This window comes from Mustela nivalis, assembly GCF_964662115.1.
Source record: "Mustela nivalis genome assembly, chromosome: 2".
NCBI lineage: Eukaryota > Metazoa > Chordata > Mammalia > Carnivora > Mustelidae > Mustela > Mustela nivalis.
In genome coordinates, this window is record NC_139021.1 from 9,057,660 (window position 1) to 9,076,628 (window position 18,969).

The 18,969-nt window shown below is 44.4% G+C and overlaps 1 protein-coding gene across 3 annotated transcripts in view; it reads left to right on the top strand.

The window, feature by feature from the left end:
* Positions 1 to 3,643: 3,643 nt before the first annotated feature.
* Positions 3,644 to 18,969, top strand: part of DNAAF11 (dynein axonemal assembly factor 11) — a 72,024-nt gene continuing 56,698 nt past the window's right edge. The window contains exons 1-4 of one of the 3 annotated variants that reach the window (XM_082721284.1): positions 3,797 to 3,896; positions 7,520 to 7,662; positions 12,697 to 12,864; positions 16,748 to 16,825. Coding sequence is in view for 2 of the 3 variants with exons in the window: in XM_082721282.1 (XP_082577408.1) it covers positions 3,887 to 3,896; positions 12,697 to 12,864; positions 16,748 to 16,825 (256 nt within the window). In the remaining variant the exon portion in view is untranslated. Of the gene's footprint in view, positions 3,897 to 7,519; positions 7,663 to 12,696; positions 12,865 to 16,747; positions 16,826 to 18,969 lie in introns of all 3 variants that reach the window. The other 2 variants (XM_082721282.1, XM_082721283.1) reach the window with 2 other exon arrangements.

Below are 18,969 nucleotides of genomic sequence, written 5' to 3' on the forward strand. Positions count from 1 at the left end.
GTGCTATGAAGTGTGTAAACCTGTTGATTCACAGACCTGTACCCCTGGAGCTAATAATACATTATATGTTAATTAAAAAAAAGTGATGCAGTATGGTGGGCAGTTTGAGGCATAAAATTCTGGTAATATAATCTCACCGGACGTCAGTTTCCTTATTGACAATATGCAGATGATAACATTGTCTATCTCCAAGAGTTAATGTGAGAATTAGGTTAGACTAATTAGGTTAGACAAAGCACTGGGCCATATTGAGTACATGGTGCTTAAAAATATCCCAGAGACTTTTATGCAGTAGAATGACAGCATTGTTTGTTCACTTGTGTATAAATGGATAGAATACCCTAGGTCCACAGATATTAAATTTCATGGGAAACAGATATTAAGTTTCATAGGAAAAATTCAAGGCCCTTAAGATCCCTAGACAGCTTAACAGTGAGGTCGAGAGTTTAAGAGTGAATCTTTCTGAAGGTAAGGATAAAAGTTTAGAGCCAACATACCAGATACCTGGGTTACAATTGATCTTGAGAGAAATTTCTAGAGTTCCAGACTATCTCCCTTTTTTCTTCTCTGACCCAGATCCCAAGGTCCTTTCTACTGGTCTTGACTTCATGTCTGTTAGCTCAGAAACTACCCTTCTATGTGGATTATCCCCCAGTACCAGCTTCCTGTCAGAAATAGGTCTTTTTTAGTCTTGATGAACCCCTCACTGTCAAATGTACAAGTTCAAGTATAGGCATATTTGGTAAACTGACTTGTTGCTGAGGGCACGTCATCTCCTACGTGAGCAATCAGACATTAGCCACAGATTCTCCGTGGCATAGCCATAGATTGCCTGCACTGTCGGTTCCATGTGGAAATGGGGAAGTCTTAGCTCTGGAAGGTGGCGTCATCTGTCTGATGCCACATAGTAACATGTCTGTGGATTTTAACCAGGTCTCCAGAGTTCACTTTCTTCACCCCACATTGTGTGGCTTCCAAAAAAATAGTGAAATGATGAGAACAAGCGATTGGGGCAGGAGCAGAGGATGTCACCTAAACTTAGGGTTTGAGTGCTGTTGGGAGTCTCCTTGGAACTCCAACTATTTCTCTCCAGGTGCGGATATGGAGCCTGAAATCCCACCTTTCTAGTTCCGTTTCTTTGCCCTGACATTTACGGTCTCCATTATCCGTGATCTAAGCATATCCATGCGGTTGTTTCCCTTGCCAGGCTGACTGGCTTCCCAGCCCCTCCTTCACGCCACCCGGTTCAGCTTTTCTCCCTCTTGGCTACAGTTCATGCCCTGGTATCCACCTGACAAACACTAATAACCAGCAATGGTAAAGGCTTAACAGATGTCTGCTGAAAAACTACATTTCTTTACACTCAACAGTACGCTATGAATCTTCTTTTATTTTTTAAAGTTTTATTTATTTATTTTACAGAGAGTGAAAGAGTGCACAAGCAGGAGAAGGGGTAGAGGGAGAGGGGAAGCAGACTCCATGCTGAGCGGAGCTGGAAGCAGGCTAGATCTCATGACTCGGAGATCATGACCTGAGCCAAAACCAAGAGTCAGGTACTTAGCCAAGGGAGCCAGCCAGGCCCCCTTTGAATCCTCTTTTATAATGTAAACATAACACACATATCAAGATAAGAACATGGACTTTGTACTATTTACTATGATTGGGATGGGAGAAGTTTTTAAAAAAAATATTTTACACATAGCACTCCCTCTCTCTCTCTCTTTTGCAAATGGATAGAGGCCGATAATTACTTTTGTAATAATAATACATTAAAAACAAAACCATGAAACACCTAGAAGAAAATCTCAGGAGTGAGTGCCTTGACACTGGTGTTGGTAATGATCTTTGTCGGTGGGGTGGGAGAGTTTGACACCAAAAACAAAAGCAAATAAAGGAAAAATAAACATCAAACAAAATGAAAGGGAAACATACAGAATGGGAGAAAATATTTGCAAAATACATAAAGAATTCATGTAACTTAATACAAATATTTTGTGATTTAAAAATGGAAAGAAAATCCGCATAGATATTTTTCCAAAGAAGGCATGTAGATGGCCAACAGATATATGAAAAGATGCTCAATGTAACTAATCATCAGGAAGATGCAAATCAAAACCCCAAAGAGATGTTACTTCATACCTGTTATAATGGTTATCCTTAAAAAGACAAGAAATAACAAGGATTGGTGAGGATGTGGAGAAAAAAAACTCTCTTGGCTGTTGGTGGGAAAGTTAATTGGTGCAGCCACTGTGAAAAACAGTATGGAGATCCTCAAAAACTTAAAAAATAGCATTTATATGATCCAGCAATTCCATTCCTGGGTACTTACCTGAAGAAAATGAAAACTAATGCAAAAAAATGTCTCTACCGCCTTGTGCTTGCAGCATTATTCACAACACACAAGACATGGAAGCAACCTAAGTGTCCACCAAAAAAGAAAAAAAAAAAATAAAGGATAAAGAAAATGTGATTATACATATATGTAATGAAATACTATTCAGTCATTTGAAACGTTTTATAAATATATATACTGAAATACTATTCAGTCATAAAAAAAGAGGAAATCTTGCCGTTTGTTACAATGTGTATGGACCTTGAGGGTCTTATAGTAAGTGAAGTAAGTCAGGCAGAGAAAGACAAATACTGAAGGATGTCACTTATAGGCAGAATCTAAAATAAAACAAAACAAAAAATAAAAACGAAAACAAGGAGAGGAACTTGTAGATACAGAGAACAAATTAAAATTAATTTTGGTTGCCAGAAGTAAGTGAGTGTGGGCAAAATTGATGAAGGATGGGGCGCCTGGGTGGCTTAGTGGGTTAAAGCCTCTGCCTTCAGCTCAGGTCATGATCAGGATCCTGGGATGGAGGCTCTCTGCTCGTCAGGGAGCCTGTTTTTCCCCCCTCCTCTCTGCCTGCCTCTCTGCCTACACGTGATCTCTGTCTCTGCCAAATAAATAAAATCTTAAAAAAAAAAAAAAAATCAGTGAAGGTGGCTATAAACACACAAACAAAACAACTTTTGGGAGGTGTCATCCACTAAAGCCCTCCCATATGAGGATGAATGAGGATGCATTAGTGATGTTCTTCCCAGTCCAGAATCAGTGAAAGCCTATTAGGCATTTTTGGGGAGGGGTCTGGGGAAATGAGGGAGGAGTCGTGGTTATTACTGCAGATGCACTTTCTACTCTTTACAGCTAAGAAAGTGGTGGGTAGGGAAAGCGGATGGAGGGTCGCGTTTCTGGAACACTTGTTAGCAGGAAATCCTTGTTGGGCTGTGACCTCAAGGGCATGAAATCCAACAACGCAACCACCCCGTGCACGGAGGCTGTTTTTTCAAAAAGTGTCTTTCGTTCACGCACATCATCTCTTTGAAAACCTGCACAAAGATCCTTAGAAGTCATTATCATTCGTCTTGCAGATGGGGAAACTGGCTAAGGAAGCTCAAGGCCAGCCCGCCCGCGGCTCGCGGGGCGAGTGGGGGGTCACTCGCGGACCCCCGGCTCCGGAGGGCGGTAACCCCGCAGACCCGAGAAGGCGGAGAGGCCCCCGGGGAGGCAGATCCACTAGGAAGACAGCGAGCCCGTGATGTTGACTTGGCGGAAAGGGAAGCAGTCTGTGGAGGGTGGAGGGGGGACGGGGAAGAGAACGAGGCGTCCGCGGACAGCCTGCGTCTACGCGACGAGCCCTCTCTCCCCGAGGCTCTCTCTCCGGCTCCCGCGAGGCGCGGGAAACGCGGCCGAGCCTGGCCCCGCGCGGCCGCCGTAGAGCGCCCGTTGCCATGGCGGCCAAGGTTCGGGGCGGACGCGCAGAGGCGTGACTGAGAGTGCGACGAAGCCCTCGGGGTCCGGATCTAGCTTCCGGGGCCCGCGACCCGAAGAGGTGCCATGGGCCGGAGTAAGCGTCCCTTCCCACGTGCCGCCCTCGATTGTCCCCTTTCCCGGCGTCGTCCCGGGGCCCGGGGGACACACACGGCCCCGCCGCCCCTTCCCGGCCCGCGCACCCGGGTCCCCCCCGGGACCCTCTGCCTCTCCGCCCACCAACCGGCCGGGCGGCTCAGCTTCTGCGAAACGCGGGTTCCTCAGCTATAAAATGGGGCGGGCGACAAAGGCACGGGGCTTCCTGCGACGGGGTGGTGGAAGGTGCAGGGTTTGGCGTCGCCAGGGCCGGGAGCGGGCCCGCGCGTCTCGCCGCTCCCCGTGCGGCCCCCGGCGGGTCCCCGTCTCCCCGGGCTGCGGAAGGCGGTCCGAGCGGGGTTGGAGGGAGCCCGCAACCCACTGGCCTGGAGACTTAGAGCCCGAGACTTCTTCATCCTTTTGGGCCTAAACTTCATCTCCACAACCGAAGCAATAACAGGCTTGTTTCGCTGACCTGGTTACGTGTCCTAAACATGCTTACAAACACACCAGCACTGTGCAGGGTGATGGGATTAACGGTCACTTACGTTGGCTTGAACTGTTTGCCCGCCGGACCGTTTCCGATCTTCCTCTCATCTCTGACAATCTTGTACCGTTCAGCCTAATTGCCCACTTACTGTAAAAGTGTCATAATTAACATTTTTAAATCGAGAGACTGTCTTGGATGATGGGGTTTCTGCCCTGAAAGAGGGGACAGTCTGGTGAAGGGGCAGATGATTTGTACATAGTAAAAGCCCCATTCCCAAGTGGGTATACTTAACCAGTATTCCCTCTTCTCTAAAGCAAGAGACAAAAAAAAAATTGGGCCAACAGCAGTAAAAATTAAAGGAAATCTTTGTTTCCCAACCATGTAATCCTTAGACATTACGAAGGAAAAATGAAAACCTTTGTCCACATAGACGTTGGGTATGAACATTTAGAGCACCTGCTTTCACAGTAGCTAAGAAATGGAAACAATCCACATACTCGTCAACATTTGTTAATGGATTAACGAATTGTGAGCTGGACATCGGCGTGATTCCATTTATTCCCCGGCCCTAACGTGTTCTCACTCTGATAAGAATACTTGGCAATGCTTTGTGTTTCCAGATATTAATAACAAATCAGACCCTGTGTCCAGCCGGTGTCAACGTGATCTGGTATTCCCCCTTCCACAGTGCACTGTTACTCAAGGAAAGGGCCAGCAGTCCTTTTGGAAAGGACTCGGTGAATCATTGCCCTGTACTCTTGGGGACCCAGCCTCTCTTTTGGTTGGTGGGTTATCAGATAAAAATACAGGACATCCAGTATTTTATTTGCTAAATCTGGCAATCCTAGTTTCAGGTCCAAAAACGGAGGTCTGGAAATTAGGCAAGAAATTGTAAATTTTTATTGAGGCAATTGTCCTTAGCCTTCCAGGCATCAGTCCTTGTACAGATTGCATAGTGCCCTTGTTGGCCGCCCATCTGTATTGTCCTCAGGAATGTCGCGTTCTGTTCTCCATCTCCAAAGCCCTCCATGGATGTGGACCACGGGCCACAACTCCAGCTTTGTCTCATCAAAACATCTGTCCACCTAACTTCTAAAGTTAAATGCTACCTTGCCTTCCTTGTTTCAAAAGTTGTCTGACATCCCAGTTTCTATCAGTTAGCCCAGGTCTAGAACAGCATCTCCCATGGTCAGCCTTGGCCTTGTATTTGTCTAGTTTAGGACTCAGGGTGATGCTGGCCTCGTAGAATTATCTCAGGAAGTATTCTTAATTTTTTTTAATTGTCTTAAGTTTTATAGAAGCGTTTGGGCATACTGGATATTATTTTTCCTTAAATGCTTGGTAGAATTTATCAGTGAAGACATCTGTGCCATGGATTTCTTTGTGGGAGGGTTTGAGCTACATATTCAGTTACTGTAGTAGATACAGGGCTGTTTGGTTTATCTGTGTCTTCCCATGTGAGCTCTGGTAGTGTGTGACTTTTAAGGAATTTTCCCATTTAATGTAAGTTCCTGAATTTATTAGCATAAATTTATTTATATTACTCTCTTACTAGCCTTTAATACTATATAATCTATATGACATGTTTTCATTCCTAATCGTGGCAGTCTGCATCTTTTCTTTTTTCACTGATTCAGTCTGGCTAGAAGTTTACGGATTTTATTTTTTAAAGTATTTTTATTGACTTTTTGCAATTGTTTCTGTTTCCATTTCATTTAGTTTTGATATAATCTTTGTTATTTATGTTCTGCTTACTTTGGGTTTAATTTGTTCATTTTTAGTTTCTTAAGGAAGAAGCTAATGTTTGAGACTGTTTTCTTTTCTTTAAGCATTTAGTGCTATAAATTTTCCTCCAACTTGTGTTTTAGCCATATCCCACACATTTTGATATGGCTTTTCATTTTTTGTTCTGTTCAAAATACTTTCTTATTTCCCTATGGATTTCCTGATGTCCAGTTTTTTTTTCCATATTTTTTTTCTGGATTTTAGTCATTTTAGGCTGGAGTTCAGTCTTGTCCCTGTGACTCCAACATGTCTGGAACCTGAAGTCCATGTTCCTCTTATGATTAAGTCCTGGTCCTTGTTCTCTGCCCTGTCTACTCTTTGGTTTCAGGAAGCAAACTTCTTTATATGCTGCCAGTATGGTACCCTGGCTTTTTTTTAATGACCAATTAATCACACCCAGCTTTTCCTTATCACTTTGTGTCAGCAGCAGACACACAATACAACTGTCCTTTGAGTTTTTTTTTTTAAAGATCTTATTTATTTGAGAAAGAGAGAGAGAGGGCACATGTGCACAAGCAGGGGGAGTGGCAGAGGGAAAGGGAGAAGCAGACTTCCCACAGAGCAGACAGCCCAATGCGGGACTCGATCCCAGGACCCCAGGATCCTGACCTGAGCAGAAGGCAGATGCCTAATAACCGAGCCACCCAGGCACCCTGTCCTTTGAGTTTTTAAGTTATGATTATCCCCATAGTTCTCTACTGCCTGATGTGTCACACCATGCAGGGGGTTCTCTTTCATTAGTATCCTATTTGCTAGAAGTTGAATGTTTGTGTTCCCCCATATTCATATGCCAGAATCTCTCCTTTTTTTCTTCTCTTCTCTTCCCTTTCTTCCCTTCTCTTTCTCTCCTTCCCACTGTCTTCCTCCCTCCCTCCCTCCCTCTATTTATGTGTTTGTTTGTTTGTTTCCTGGGGAGGGGGGAGAAAATCTTAAGCAGGCACCACACCCAGCGCAGAGCCCAACATGGGGCTCCATCTCACCACCCTGAGATCATGACCTGAGCTGAAACCAAGAGTCGGATGCTTAACCGACTGGGCCACCCAGGCACCCCTCATATGTTGAGATCTTAACCCTCAAAGTGATGGTATTAGGAGGCGGGCCCGTGGGAGGTGATTAGGTCATGAGGGGTAACCCTCAGGTTTGGGATTATTGCCCTTCTGAAAGAGGCCCCGGAGGCCTAGCTTCCTCCTTCCACCATGAGAGCTTCCCATCGGTGGGGAAGCGGGCACCCCAGACACCAAATCTGCCTGTGCCATGATCTTAGACTTCTAGCCTCCAGAACTGTGAGAAATAAATATTTCTTATTTGTAACCCACCTAATTGATGGTATTTGTGTTATGGTATTCCAGAAGGATTGACACAGTTCTCTGTGCAAGTGTTAAACGTCCCGCAGCTCCCTGGTGGCAGACACTATCTGTGCTCCCCCTCCCACCGGTAGTGCTGTCCCCATCGCCCCTCAGGCGGCAGACTCTGACTGCAGAAGCCCGTCTTGGTTAGTATCTGCATTCGCATTCCACTTTCAGTGTCCACCCTTCCAGGTTGGGTTCCCCAGGGAGCAGACCTGTGGATGGAGATTAGTGTGCAGGAGGTTCACTAGGAGTGTTAGTGGAGTGGGTAGGGAAGGCAGCAGCAAGACTGGCTAGGGAAGGATGCTGGGCTGTGGTGCATTGTAACAAAGGCCATCGCTCACCAACCTGGAAACGGAAGGACCTCTAAACTGGGAATGGACCTTTCGATTTTCCCAAGGTAGGGTGAGAGGGCTGGGCTCTTAGAGCCCACATCAACTGTCATTGGATACAGGCTTTCCTGGGAGGGACCACGACGTTGATTGAGGTGTCTTTTTAGCCGAGGGACTTGCAAAGACAGTGGGCAGCTGAGGGTAGTCTGCTGGCACAACTCCTAGCAGTGAGAAGAACTAGTCCTTCAGTTTTAAAGGAGGGAACTGGGCAACATAGCATCCACCATAGCCTGGAGCACCCCTTCTCATCCATTTATCTGACAAATACCTACTCACCTTCCAAAACTCAGCTCAGGCTTCTTCTCCACGGTGCCTCTTGTGATCTTCCTCCTGCCACTCAGTAACACTGATCACTCCCCCCTTTATACTTTATACTCCTTGTTCTCTCTGTGTTCTTCTGTCACGGCCCCATAGCCCTGCACGCACGTTCTTTCATGGCACTCTACATGAGTCACTGGCTTGGGTCTAGTATGGCTAGCGGTGTTTTGTTATGATGACCCGAGTCCGTCACGAAAGGCAGAGCGAATGAGTAATTCTATTTTTAAAAGTGGCCATTGAAAACATTAAAAAAAAAAAAAAAGTAAATGCTGCAAGAGGTGACCTTCTCCTATTTGTCACCCCTTTATCTCTGTTACATTTCTGTTTCACAGATATATTTCAGGGTGTTTACAAATTCTGTGAAATCTGCCCTAAATATACACTACCTATTTTATTCGAACCCAGTGAGAAATAGAGGGCTATTTAAAAAGCATAGTAGTATAAAGCTTGGGAATGAATGAATACTTCATGATTGGCTCTGACAATACTTCATTATTGAGAACTTTGCTCAATACACTGAAAAGCTCCGTAGAAACAACGTGGCCTGACAACCGCCAGTACGCCAGAAACCTTCTCCTTCTGTTCTCCTCACCCCACCCCAAAGAGTCATTTTATTGCCATTCCCTTAAGTTGTTGAAAACCCAGTCATCCCATGGCATTGAAAAGAAGCGTAGGCTGGCTTATGAGTTTTGATTAAAACTTTGGTTGGATTCCTTGGTACCATTCCAATTAGTGAGATAAACATGAATCTGTGTTTAAAGTGTCCGTGTTCTTCTCAGCCTCTGTGCACCCTGCAGGTCTCGGCTAGCACCCTCTGTGGATGAGACGCTTCTCAGAGCCAGATCGGGTCAGGATTTTGCTATTGGAATTTTTCCAATGAAAGCACTGTGTTTCATAGAGTACTTGGGCATGTTTTTCTACCACTGGGGTAGGCGTGGCAATATCGTCTCTCTTGAAACGAGGTTAGGGTGACATCCTAATGCTTCCAAAGCATCTTTAAATCCCTGGAATGATTTCTTATCAATGCAGTGATGTATTATGTGGAGTAGGACTTCCTAAAGGTGAACAGTGCTCCTGGGAGTAAAGGAGAGTTTGGTCTAGATGATGTGGTGTGTGCAACTGCAAAATGCTTTTCTGTTGACAAGCATTGGAATGCTGTTACTCCCACCGACCACGTACATCGTCTTCCACGTTTCTTTTTCGGGACTCATTTCTTCGTTGATATTTGTCATTGCAGGTGGGGACAGCGTTGTAGAACAGCAGTTTCCCGAGTGCTATAAATGGGGGGGCCACACAGTGGTTTCTGTAGAAGAGCTCAGGAAAGTGGCTTTTATTGAAGAGCTGAGGAAAGGGAGCTCCAGACTTTAGCAGTACTGCCTTCCACTGTGATTCTCCATTTTTTCATCTGTCCTAATTGCATAGAACGTTGATGTTGGACAAGCTTCCCTTTGGTACCGAATCACCTGTTGACCCTCCTCTCCTGTGTGTGTTTGCAAATTAGTTATTCATGCAAAGGTTCCTCTACTCCCATCCCTTTTAACTGATAGTGATTTTTATCATCTTAATTCTGGTGGTTAGGAAATACAGATCAATGTAATTCCTTCTTAATATCTACATGCCCCTGAAAGGGAGGAGTTGACAATTGCATGAAAGTGATCAAATTACACAGAAAGTAGCATAGTGGGAAAGGTTTCTTAATCTTAAGAAAGGTGTAGCAAGAGAACATAGGAAGGGTATTTGGTGTCTGTAGAGGAACATGCTGGTATTTAGGGTTGGACAAATTGGAAAAGCCTCTAAGAATGTAGAGCTGGAGCGGCCCATGATCCCTTTAGTGTCTCTGAGACCCAGCCGCTCCCAGTGGGTTGCACAGATGCTGACGTAGCTGTCCCAGGCTGGACACTATGATGCTTTAAAAAGATGCTCTCAGAATTCCCCTGAACACATCGGACTGAACCATACTTACAGATGACAGCTGCTGTGGGATTCAACTTGGGTTTATATCTGCAATATGAATGTTCCTCTAGGCCTTCCAGGGCAACTGGTAACCCAGGGAAAGAATAAAAGGGATGCTTATGTGTCAAGTTATAATCAAACAGCCAGATAAAATGCATTTTCCTCCCTTGACAAGAGTATCTTTATAACAGCTCAAAAGGCTACGTTTACTCCTTGGGTTCCATGCCAGAGCTTGGGGGGGTAGGCAGGGCATCTGGGGAGAGCTGACTCCTGGCCCACCCCTCCCTTCTCTTCCCATTCCTGGCTCTATCCTGTCCCTCAAGCCCCTGTGTGAAGGTGGATATTCCTGCCTACATCCCCATCCACATTTCCAGAAAAGAGCTACTCCTTGGACGTTCCAGGGTGTAGGGATATCTTCAGGAATGAACCGGGAGAAACAGCTAGTGTTGGGCGTGGAGGTAGGCTTGGGGCCCGTTGGGGAGAGAATTCTCTTGTTCTTCTACCTGGGACATGTTCTAGAAGGAAAGGCCTGGACTCTGGACAGACACATCCTTCTGGTCCCTTTGACTCCAGGTCTGATGACATCAAGGCCCCCCAAAACCCAACCCTCTACTCCATGGATTAGTATAGTTCATGTTACATATACCCCACTGGTCACTGAGAGTCTTATTTGTAGTAGTGAATAATTCCTGCATTTCCTTAGGGTAGCTTAAATAACACCGATTGTGCCATCCCAACCCCCCATCCCCTGCCGCATCCTTACTAAGAGAATTCTTGGAGATGATTACAGAGACAGCTAATATATGTGACTTTACACAGCAGCTTCACAGTGCCTTCAACTTGGCTGTACCCACAGATTCATGATCAATTGATTTAAGCTGTTAGAACCAACTTTGGTAGTGAGATGTGTGGAGAGTAGTTTGAATGCCCTTCTCTTACAGGTTTGGTTTTCGGAAAGTTGTTTTCTGCTGAAGCTGGCTTGCCTGCTAGCCATGGCCTCCAGAGGCAGCAGAGAACAGTAGGCAGTAGGGCCCCCAGAGAGCTGTGGCTGGCAGGGCTGCCCTATTAGCCTCCCCCCCTGCCTCTTCGGCCTGCCCCTCCCCAGCACCTGGCATGCAGCCAGCTCTGCCAGCTAGTTGAGCCAAGGCTTGGAACAGCAGGGACATTCCCCGTGTACTGTATTTGAATCTCTGGACCATTACACTTCCCTTGTCTTTCTTCCAAAGAGCTGTCATGCAACCCTGTCTCCTACCACCAGAAATAGCAGGGGTTCAGCTAGCTGCACACAAATGATCGAGTTCGGACCTGTTTTCACTTTTTTTTTTTTTTTTTAAAGGCAAACTCCCCCTTTCGGGATGGGGCATGGAAGTGGGGCAGGTGAGCGGCTGTAAAGAACTCGGTCTTAGCTAGAGGAACCTGTACCATTGAGGAAGCCTGGGACGTCCTGAGACGTTCTTCCTTGCTCCTGTTTGGGGCGGTGTAGCATAGTGGCTGACAGCTGGTGGTCGACACCAGACTCCTGTGCTCACAACTTGGCTCTGGCACTTCCCATCAAGACCTTGGGCAAGTTATTTAACTCATCTGCTGAGTGTAAATACTCATATATGAACACACACAAAGCATTTTGGACAGTGCCTGGCACCTCATAAGCGGCAATAAATGAATCTTTATTGTTTCTCTGGCTGGACATGCAATGTTCCACTGTCCACCTAACATGTGGACATTACAATGAATTAATTATGGTTTTAGTAGCACCAGAAAACACAGGATTTGTCCACTGGAATCACGTCTTTAACTTGAGCGTACCTTGGGAAGGGGATTCCTGTCTTGCTCTTGGCTCCAACCTTGGACCAGGGCATTGTCTTCAGCCCCTTGGTGCCCCCCTAACAGGACAGCCCCTGTGCTGCAGGGCACTCCAGCCAGAGGGCCAGAGACTCTCCTCACCCTCCTCCTGAGAATGACTCCTTTTCTTCCTCCCGGAGACAGACTGCAGGGTAGATGCTGTATAAGATCACAGTGCAATATCTAGGGTGCCTCTCTCTTTTCTCTTCACCTTTAGTGAGATTAATAAATGTCAGCTGAATGAATGGACCTTTCCTTACTGAATGGTGGGCAATGCCGTCCTAGTCTTGCCCTCTGGCAGCCAGACCCTGCCACTCTGTCCAAGTGGTCCTGTCTTGGTCTCCTTAGTGGGTCTCATCCAGTTCAATGTGATACCACCGTGGGATTCCATATCAACATTCTCAAGGTCATTACCCTCCCACTCTGTCCTGGTCCAGACAGCTAAATGTAGGTAGACCCTGTGCAACAAAACAAAACAAAACAAAACAAAAACCAGAAAACCAATAAAACAAAAGCTCTCTGACTCACCATGGTGTCCCCAGCAGGAGGCAGCTCCTCTTTGTTCTCCTCCCCGTTGAAAACCCCTGGGGCCTGGAGGACCAGCATCTAACTGGTAATGTAATAACCTCACGTGCACAGGGACGGAGATGTAATCCGTACCAAATTTTCTTTCAGTCACAGAAGATCTTATTAGACGGAATGCCGCGCACAATGACTGTGTGATTTTTTCCCTGGAGGAACTCTCCTTGCATCAGCAAGAGCTAGAAAAGCTAGAACACATTGACAAATGGTGCCGGGATTTAAAAATCCTCTATCTTCAAAATAACCTCATTGGAAAAATTGGTAAGTCTTCAGGATTTTGTGCTCACAGTTTCTTTGACATTTTGAATGGGAGAACTTTGGGGAGGGCGGTATGATTCTTAGAAGAAGACAACCTGGGTGAAAAAGAGCCATACAGGGGAAATAGACGCGGCGGCTCCCGGAAGCTGTGCGTGGACCCTCTCCTGGGGCTCCCACGCTGCTCAGTCCCCTTGCCCAAGGGTCGCTAGGGATGCCATTAAGGAGATGCCAAGGGGCCCTTAAGGGTGGGAGCACGATTGTTGACCTGCTCATTTATAGCCTGGTTTTGTCAAAGTTTGAAAGTGGAATAGAGGCCAAGCATTCATCATAGTTTTGTATTGGTCCATGGAACCGAAGCGTTGTGTACAAGTTAGACCACATTTAGAGGTTCCCTGGGGTGGCTGGTTCTGCCGTGGTTACGGTGAACATGGATGTGCAAGGCTTTGTGCTGTGTATGAGTTATCAAAGGGATGCGCACCTACACCCCTGCTCACTGCTCCAGTTTGAATGAAATGACAAGTAGACAGATCAAAACATCAGCATTAAACTCACAAAACCTTTTGGAGAAAGTGGCTTAGCCTTCAGCCAAAAGGGCTTCCTAAAACTGCCCTCAAGTTTCATCTGTCCACCTGGTCGCATGCAGGTTGGGCAGTATGTGGGCCCTGCGTAGGGCAGTATGGTCATAGGGGACGAGAGTGTGTACTCTCTGCAGGCAGGGAGACCCCAGGAGCCAGAGAGAGGGTAGGGGTGTGGCTGGCCAGGCCTAGTTCCTTCTCCCAGCTCATCCATCAGCCAGGTGGGGCCGCCCCACAATTCCATGGGGAACAAAGAGTTAAGTGGTGGAGAGAAGGGAGGCCTATGGAGTCACTTTGAGGGTGTCCTGCCACCAGATACAGGAGCATTTCCCACACCCAATAGAGCAACCTGTAGTTTAGTGGCAAGAGGAGGCACAGGTCCTGATGGGCCTGATCCCTCCCTCAGCCTCTGAAGATTGTGTGAAATTAGATGAGGTCACTTAGCCTTGCGGTGCATACGAGAAACCATCCCTCAGATGATAGCTGCTACCATCGCTGTTAAACCTGTCATTTACCCAGGCTAGACACATGGAGGTAGGGGCGGGAGCTGGGGGAAAGGGATGGGCTTAGTGTCTAGGAAGCAGAAGAACGCCAGCCCCTCTGGGCCAAGGCACTGGAGCCAGAGGTCAGCTTTTAGGTTGTGTCTGAACTTGCCCTTGTGATATGCAGTGGTTCTCAACAGGGTGCTTGGCAACCTCTGGAGACTGTTTTGGTTGTGACAGGTGTGTTGGGGGGGAGGGGGTGTGCGACCACCTACACTGCACAGAGACATTGCTAACCCTCCTGTAGTGCAAGGACGGCCCCCCGAAGAAAGAACTCCCCCCCCCCAGCCTTAGTAGCCCTGAGAGACTCTGAGCGATAGGAGATCCCTGATACCCCTGAGATCTCATCCCCGAGGGTGAGAAACCCTGCGGAGGTGGTTGCCCCTGATTTGGTGGATAATTGAAAATTGGTCCTCGGGTTGCAAAAAGCCTAGAATTTGCATTATTATTTTTTTTTGAAGATTTATTACAATTCTTTATATTTCTTCAGATAATTATTTTCGGCATCTTTCACTTTACCAGAAATTAGAAACTCTGGCATATTGTTCAATTAAAAAGGCTGTTACAGAAAACCACCAGCTTTTATGCAAGGGGGCATTAACGAGCCGTCCTAATTGTACAGATCTAAAAGAGTTCCCGAAATTTTAATCTCCACAGCTGGGTCCGTCACAATTACTAATTAGTAGCATAGTATTTCAGGCCTTTTCAGAACTGCGAGAAAGCTTAAATTTTTGCTTCCAAAGTATTCTTAAATTAAACACTCTTTTAAATCCTAATAATGGGATTTTTCAGTGCCGCTCCACCCATAGGCATGCAGGCGCTCATTTAGCAAGCAGAAGTGTTTCTCTAGGATTCACACTTGCTCTGGTGCCATTGAGGTAGAAGTTTGCAGAATAGTTGGCTCTTCTTAAACTCTTCCTCGCTGGGAGATGCAGATGGGCTGGCAGGTGGTGGTGGGAGGTGGGACTGTGCTTGCTTACTGTTGTCGCAGCAAGTCTGAGCTGAGGACCTTCCGGGGGTCTTGTTAAAGTGGGGCTCCAGCTCCATCCCATACCCACTGATTGAACCTGTGGGGGCCAGTTCCCCAAATCTGCATTTGTAACGGCTTCCCAGGGAGCCCAAGGCCTAAAGGTAACAGCAGAGCTGCTTACACTGGGGGATGACTTTGGTCCACCTCAAGTCTGTGGGTCTGGTGATAGCAATTGGTGAGAACTGCTTCCGGGTGGTTTGGGCTAGAACCATAGTTTGGCAGACTCCCTTCCTGCATCCAACAGGCGCTGTACATTTTTATCTGTAGAACCATTTTTTTTGCCCCCTCACCAATTTGGCTCATTATTCTTGAGGGATAATTTAAGAAATCCTTCCCAAACAAATTTTTTTTTTCCTACCAAAAGACTCTTTTCTCATTTAGAGGGATATACATATAACAAATGTGGGGAAGGAACACGTCTTTTATTGTAGGCTGGCCATTTTAACGATAATAACATAAAAATGTAGATATTTTTGTTCAGGGGTACAGACTGCACACTCTGTTGGTCATAACCCTGGGCACATAGAGCTCCACATATCTGTTGACGATTGAATGCTCAGGTGTTGCCTGGAGAACCTTCTAGAAACATCAGGATTACTTATAATCATCTAATTGCTGAGAGAGATGTTAGTAATTTATTCTAAAATCCTCAGTTTAGAAAATGAGTCGACTGAGGCTCAGAGGTGAAGTGTTATTCTTAGGTCTATGTGAACAAATACATGATATTTTATACATTTTAAATGAAATGTAACGATGGTAAGGGTGATGATGACCATAGCCATTTTGTTTGATCTTCCTCATATCAATGAAAAATGGGCGGAAGGAGCATTATTTAAGTGAGGGGTCCTTTCCACGCACGTTCCCTAGCAGGGTTCCCCACATTCGTGTCCTCTTAGAAAGGACTGTTCTTTTAAGGTTTGGTGTAATGATTTAGTGCCGAGCTCTGGAGTCAAATTTCCTGGCTTCACCATTTAATCTTGAAAAAGTGGGTTAAGTCTCTGCACCTTGGTATTCTTATTTGTAAAAGGGAGCCAACAGTAATTTTTACCTCTTAGGGTTATTATAAGGATGAAATGATGTCATATATGCAAAATGCCTAGAAAAGTACATGGCATATAGTAAGCCCTCGACAATATTAGCTATGGCATTATTAGCGTTTTTAAATGTTGGGTGATTCCTTCTTTCTGCTCCACCAGTCCAGTATGGGCTCCATCCTACAGCCGGTTTCCTCATGTCTGCGGGATGACTCTGGTAGCAATCAGGATATAACTTTCTTCCTTTTTCACATCCAGCAGGAGAAAGGAAAAGGCAGTCCCCAGGCATGGGGTATAATAGATCAGTGCCTCTCATTTGACTGGGAGCATTGATGTGCATGTGTTCTTCTCCATCACTTACCTGCCAGGAAATGGCTGTGGGCTGGCTGGCTGAAGCCTAGACTCCTGAGCTGGCCTTCGCAAGGGACCTGCTATTGCACTGGCCCAGCTTGGTTAAGTCAAACTCCCCGGAGTTACAACTGGCTAGACACAAAAGCAGAAGTGTATTCTATTAGGAAGGATGGAGGAAGAAATGATGCTTAATTTGATAACCAACAGTGTCTAAAGACCTGGTGTAGACAAGAAAAGCAACATGGTTTTGATAACCATACTAATGCTTAGGTTCCTGATACCATTTTCACAGCAGATTATGTAAAAATAGCTTTTATCTTGAAGGTTAATTAATTACATTTTTGTATATTTCAGAAAATGTTGGCAAACTCAAGAAACTTGAATATTTGAATTTAGCTTTAAACAACATCGAAAAAATTGAAAACTTAGAAGGTAAGAATTTTCTTCTGATATTTTATTATGAATTAAAATTGAGACTTGCAACTAAATTTAAACAGTGTCACTTAATAGGCATACTTTTCAAATTAATATTTAAGTCTTTTGTTTATTAATTATTGTGATAAAAATTCAAACAATAACAAGGTACATAAATTTGAAAATGGAAGTCCACTTCACCCCTCCTAACCCAGCTTCCTTCCCAAGGGTAGAAGGTAGTTTTGTTTCATTTGCTTTGTATCGATGGGATCATACTATGAGTATTGTTTTGAAAATTGATTTCGTCTATGAAATTACCTTGTTCTTTGATATCCAGGAAATGTGGGGGCTCTCTGCCAGAATGGTGGTACACTGATTTATCTCCCAAATTTTCTGCAGTCGGACATTTGGGTGGTTTCTAGCATTTTGCTATAATAAGCATGTCCACCATGAGGATTCTTTTACAATTCAATCTGTGTGCATGTGTATTTTTTTTTATAGGACAGACACTTAGACATGGAATTCGTGGGTTTAAATATACGCCTTTTGAAAAATAATGCCAAATTTTTCACTGAAAAGGTTGTATCAATTTACTTTTGTACTGGTAGTCCATGTGACACATTTGTACTCAAGCTCACTAATACTTTTTATAAGCTATCTTTTTTTTTAAATGGGAAGACATTGTTATCAAATAATTTTAAAATTTGGATCTCACTATTATTGAATGTCCAAATCCTTCTGATTTTTATTGAGTATTTGTATTTCATATTTTTGGGTCATTTTTCTATTGATTTATCTTTTTTTAAATGTGCTCTAACACATTCAAGATATTAATCCTTTATGTATGTATGAGAATTTTGTCTTGCGTCGACTACTTTTCTTTTGTTCCAGTTATGATGCTAATACTGTTCAGAAGTCTTACATTTTAGTATACTCAACTTTATCAGTCTTTTTTCTTTATAGTTTATGAATATTCTATGTTCTGGTTTTAGTTATTGTATTTTTTTACATTTAATTTATCTAGTGCATCTCAAATTTATCACACAAAAGAAGGAACCAATGTATTTTTGGGATAAAGAAAATGTGATACACACACACACACACACACACACACACACACACACAGAGGAATATTACTCGGCCATAAAAAAGAATGTAATCTTGCCTTTCACAACAACATGGTTGGACCTTGAGGATATCACACTAAGTGAAATAAGTCAGACAAAGACAAATACTATATGATCTCACTAATATGCAAAATCTAAAAAACAAAACACCAAGCTCAGAGATACACAGAAGAGAAGATTTGGTGGTTGCCAGAGGTGGCGGTTGGGGATTCAGGCAAAATGGATGAAGGAAGTCAAAAGGTACAAAATTTAAAACTATAAAATAATCAAGTTATGAGGCTGTAGTGCACTGCATGGTGACCATAACTAGTAATGCTGTGTTGCATATTTGAAAATGCTAAGAGAGTGCGTCTTTAAAGTTCTTACCATAAAGGAAAAAATTCTATAATTCAGTAAGGTGACAGATATTAACTAGACTTCCGGTGGTGATCATTTCATGAACTACACAGCATTGAGTCACTATGTAGTATACCTGAAACTAATATAATGATGTATGTCAATTATCTCTCAATAAAAAATAAGGTGAATGTGGAAAATTTTTTTTTCTCCAAAATGTCTCTTAATTGAAATATTTGAAGGATTTATTTTGTAAATGATACAAAATTCACATACCATAAAACTCACCATCTTAAAATATACAAGTTAGTGGCTTTTAGTGTATTCACAAGATGGTACACCCATCATCACTAACTAGTTCCAGAACATTCCATCACCCCATACCACACCCTGTGTATGTGTATGTGTTGGCCCCAGTCCACTCCTTGTCTCCACATTCTGAACATTTCATGAAAGTGGAATTGACAATATATGGTCCTTTTTGTCTGCAGCGTGATGTTCTCAGGGTTTATCCTGTGGCATGTATCAGTACCTCCTCCCCTTTTGTGGCTGGGTAACATTCCATTGTGTGGCTGCATAGCATTTTGTTTGCCCACTTGTTAGTTGATGAGCATTTGGGTTGTTTCCACTTTTGGTTATGAATAAAGTTGCCATGAACACTAATGTACAAATCTTTGCATAAATGTGTATTTTCAACTA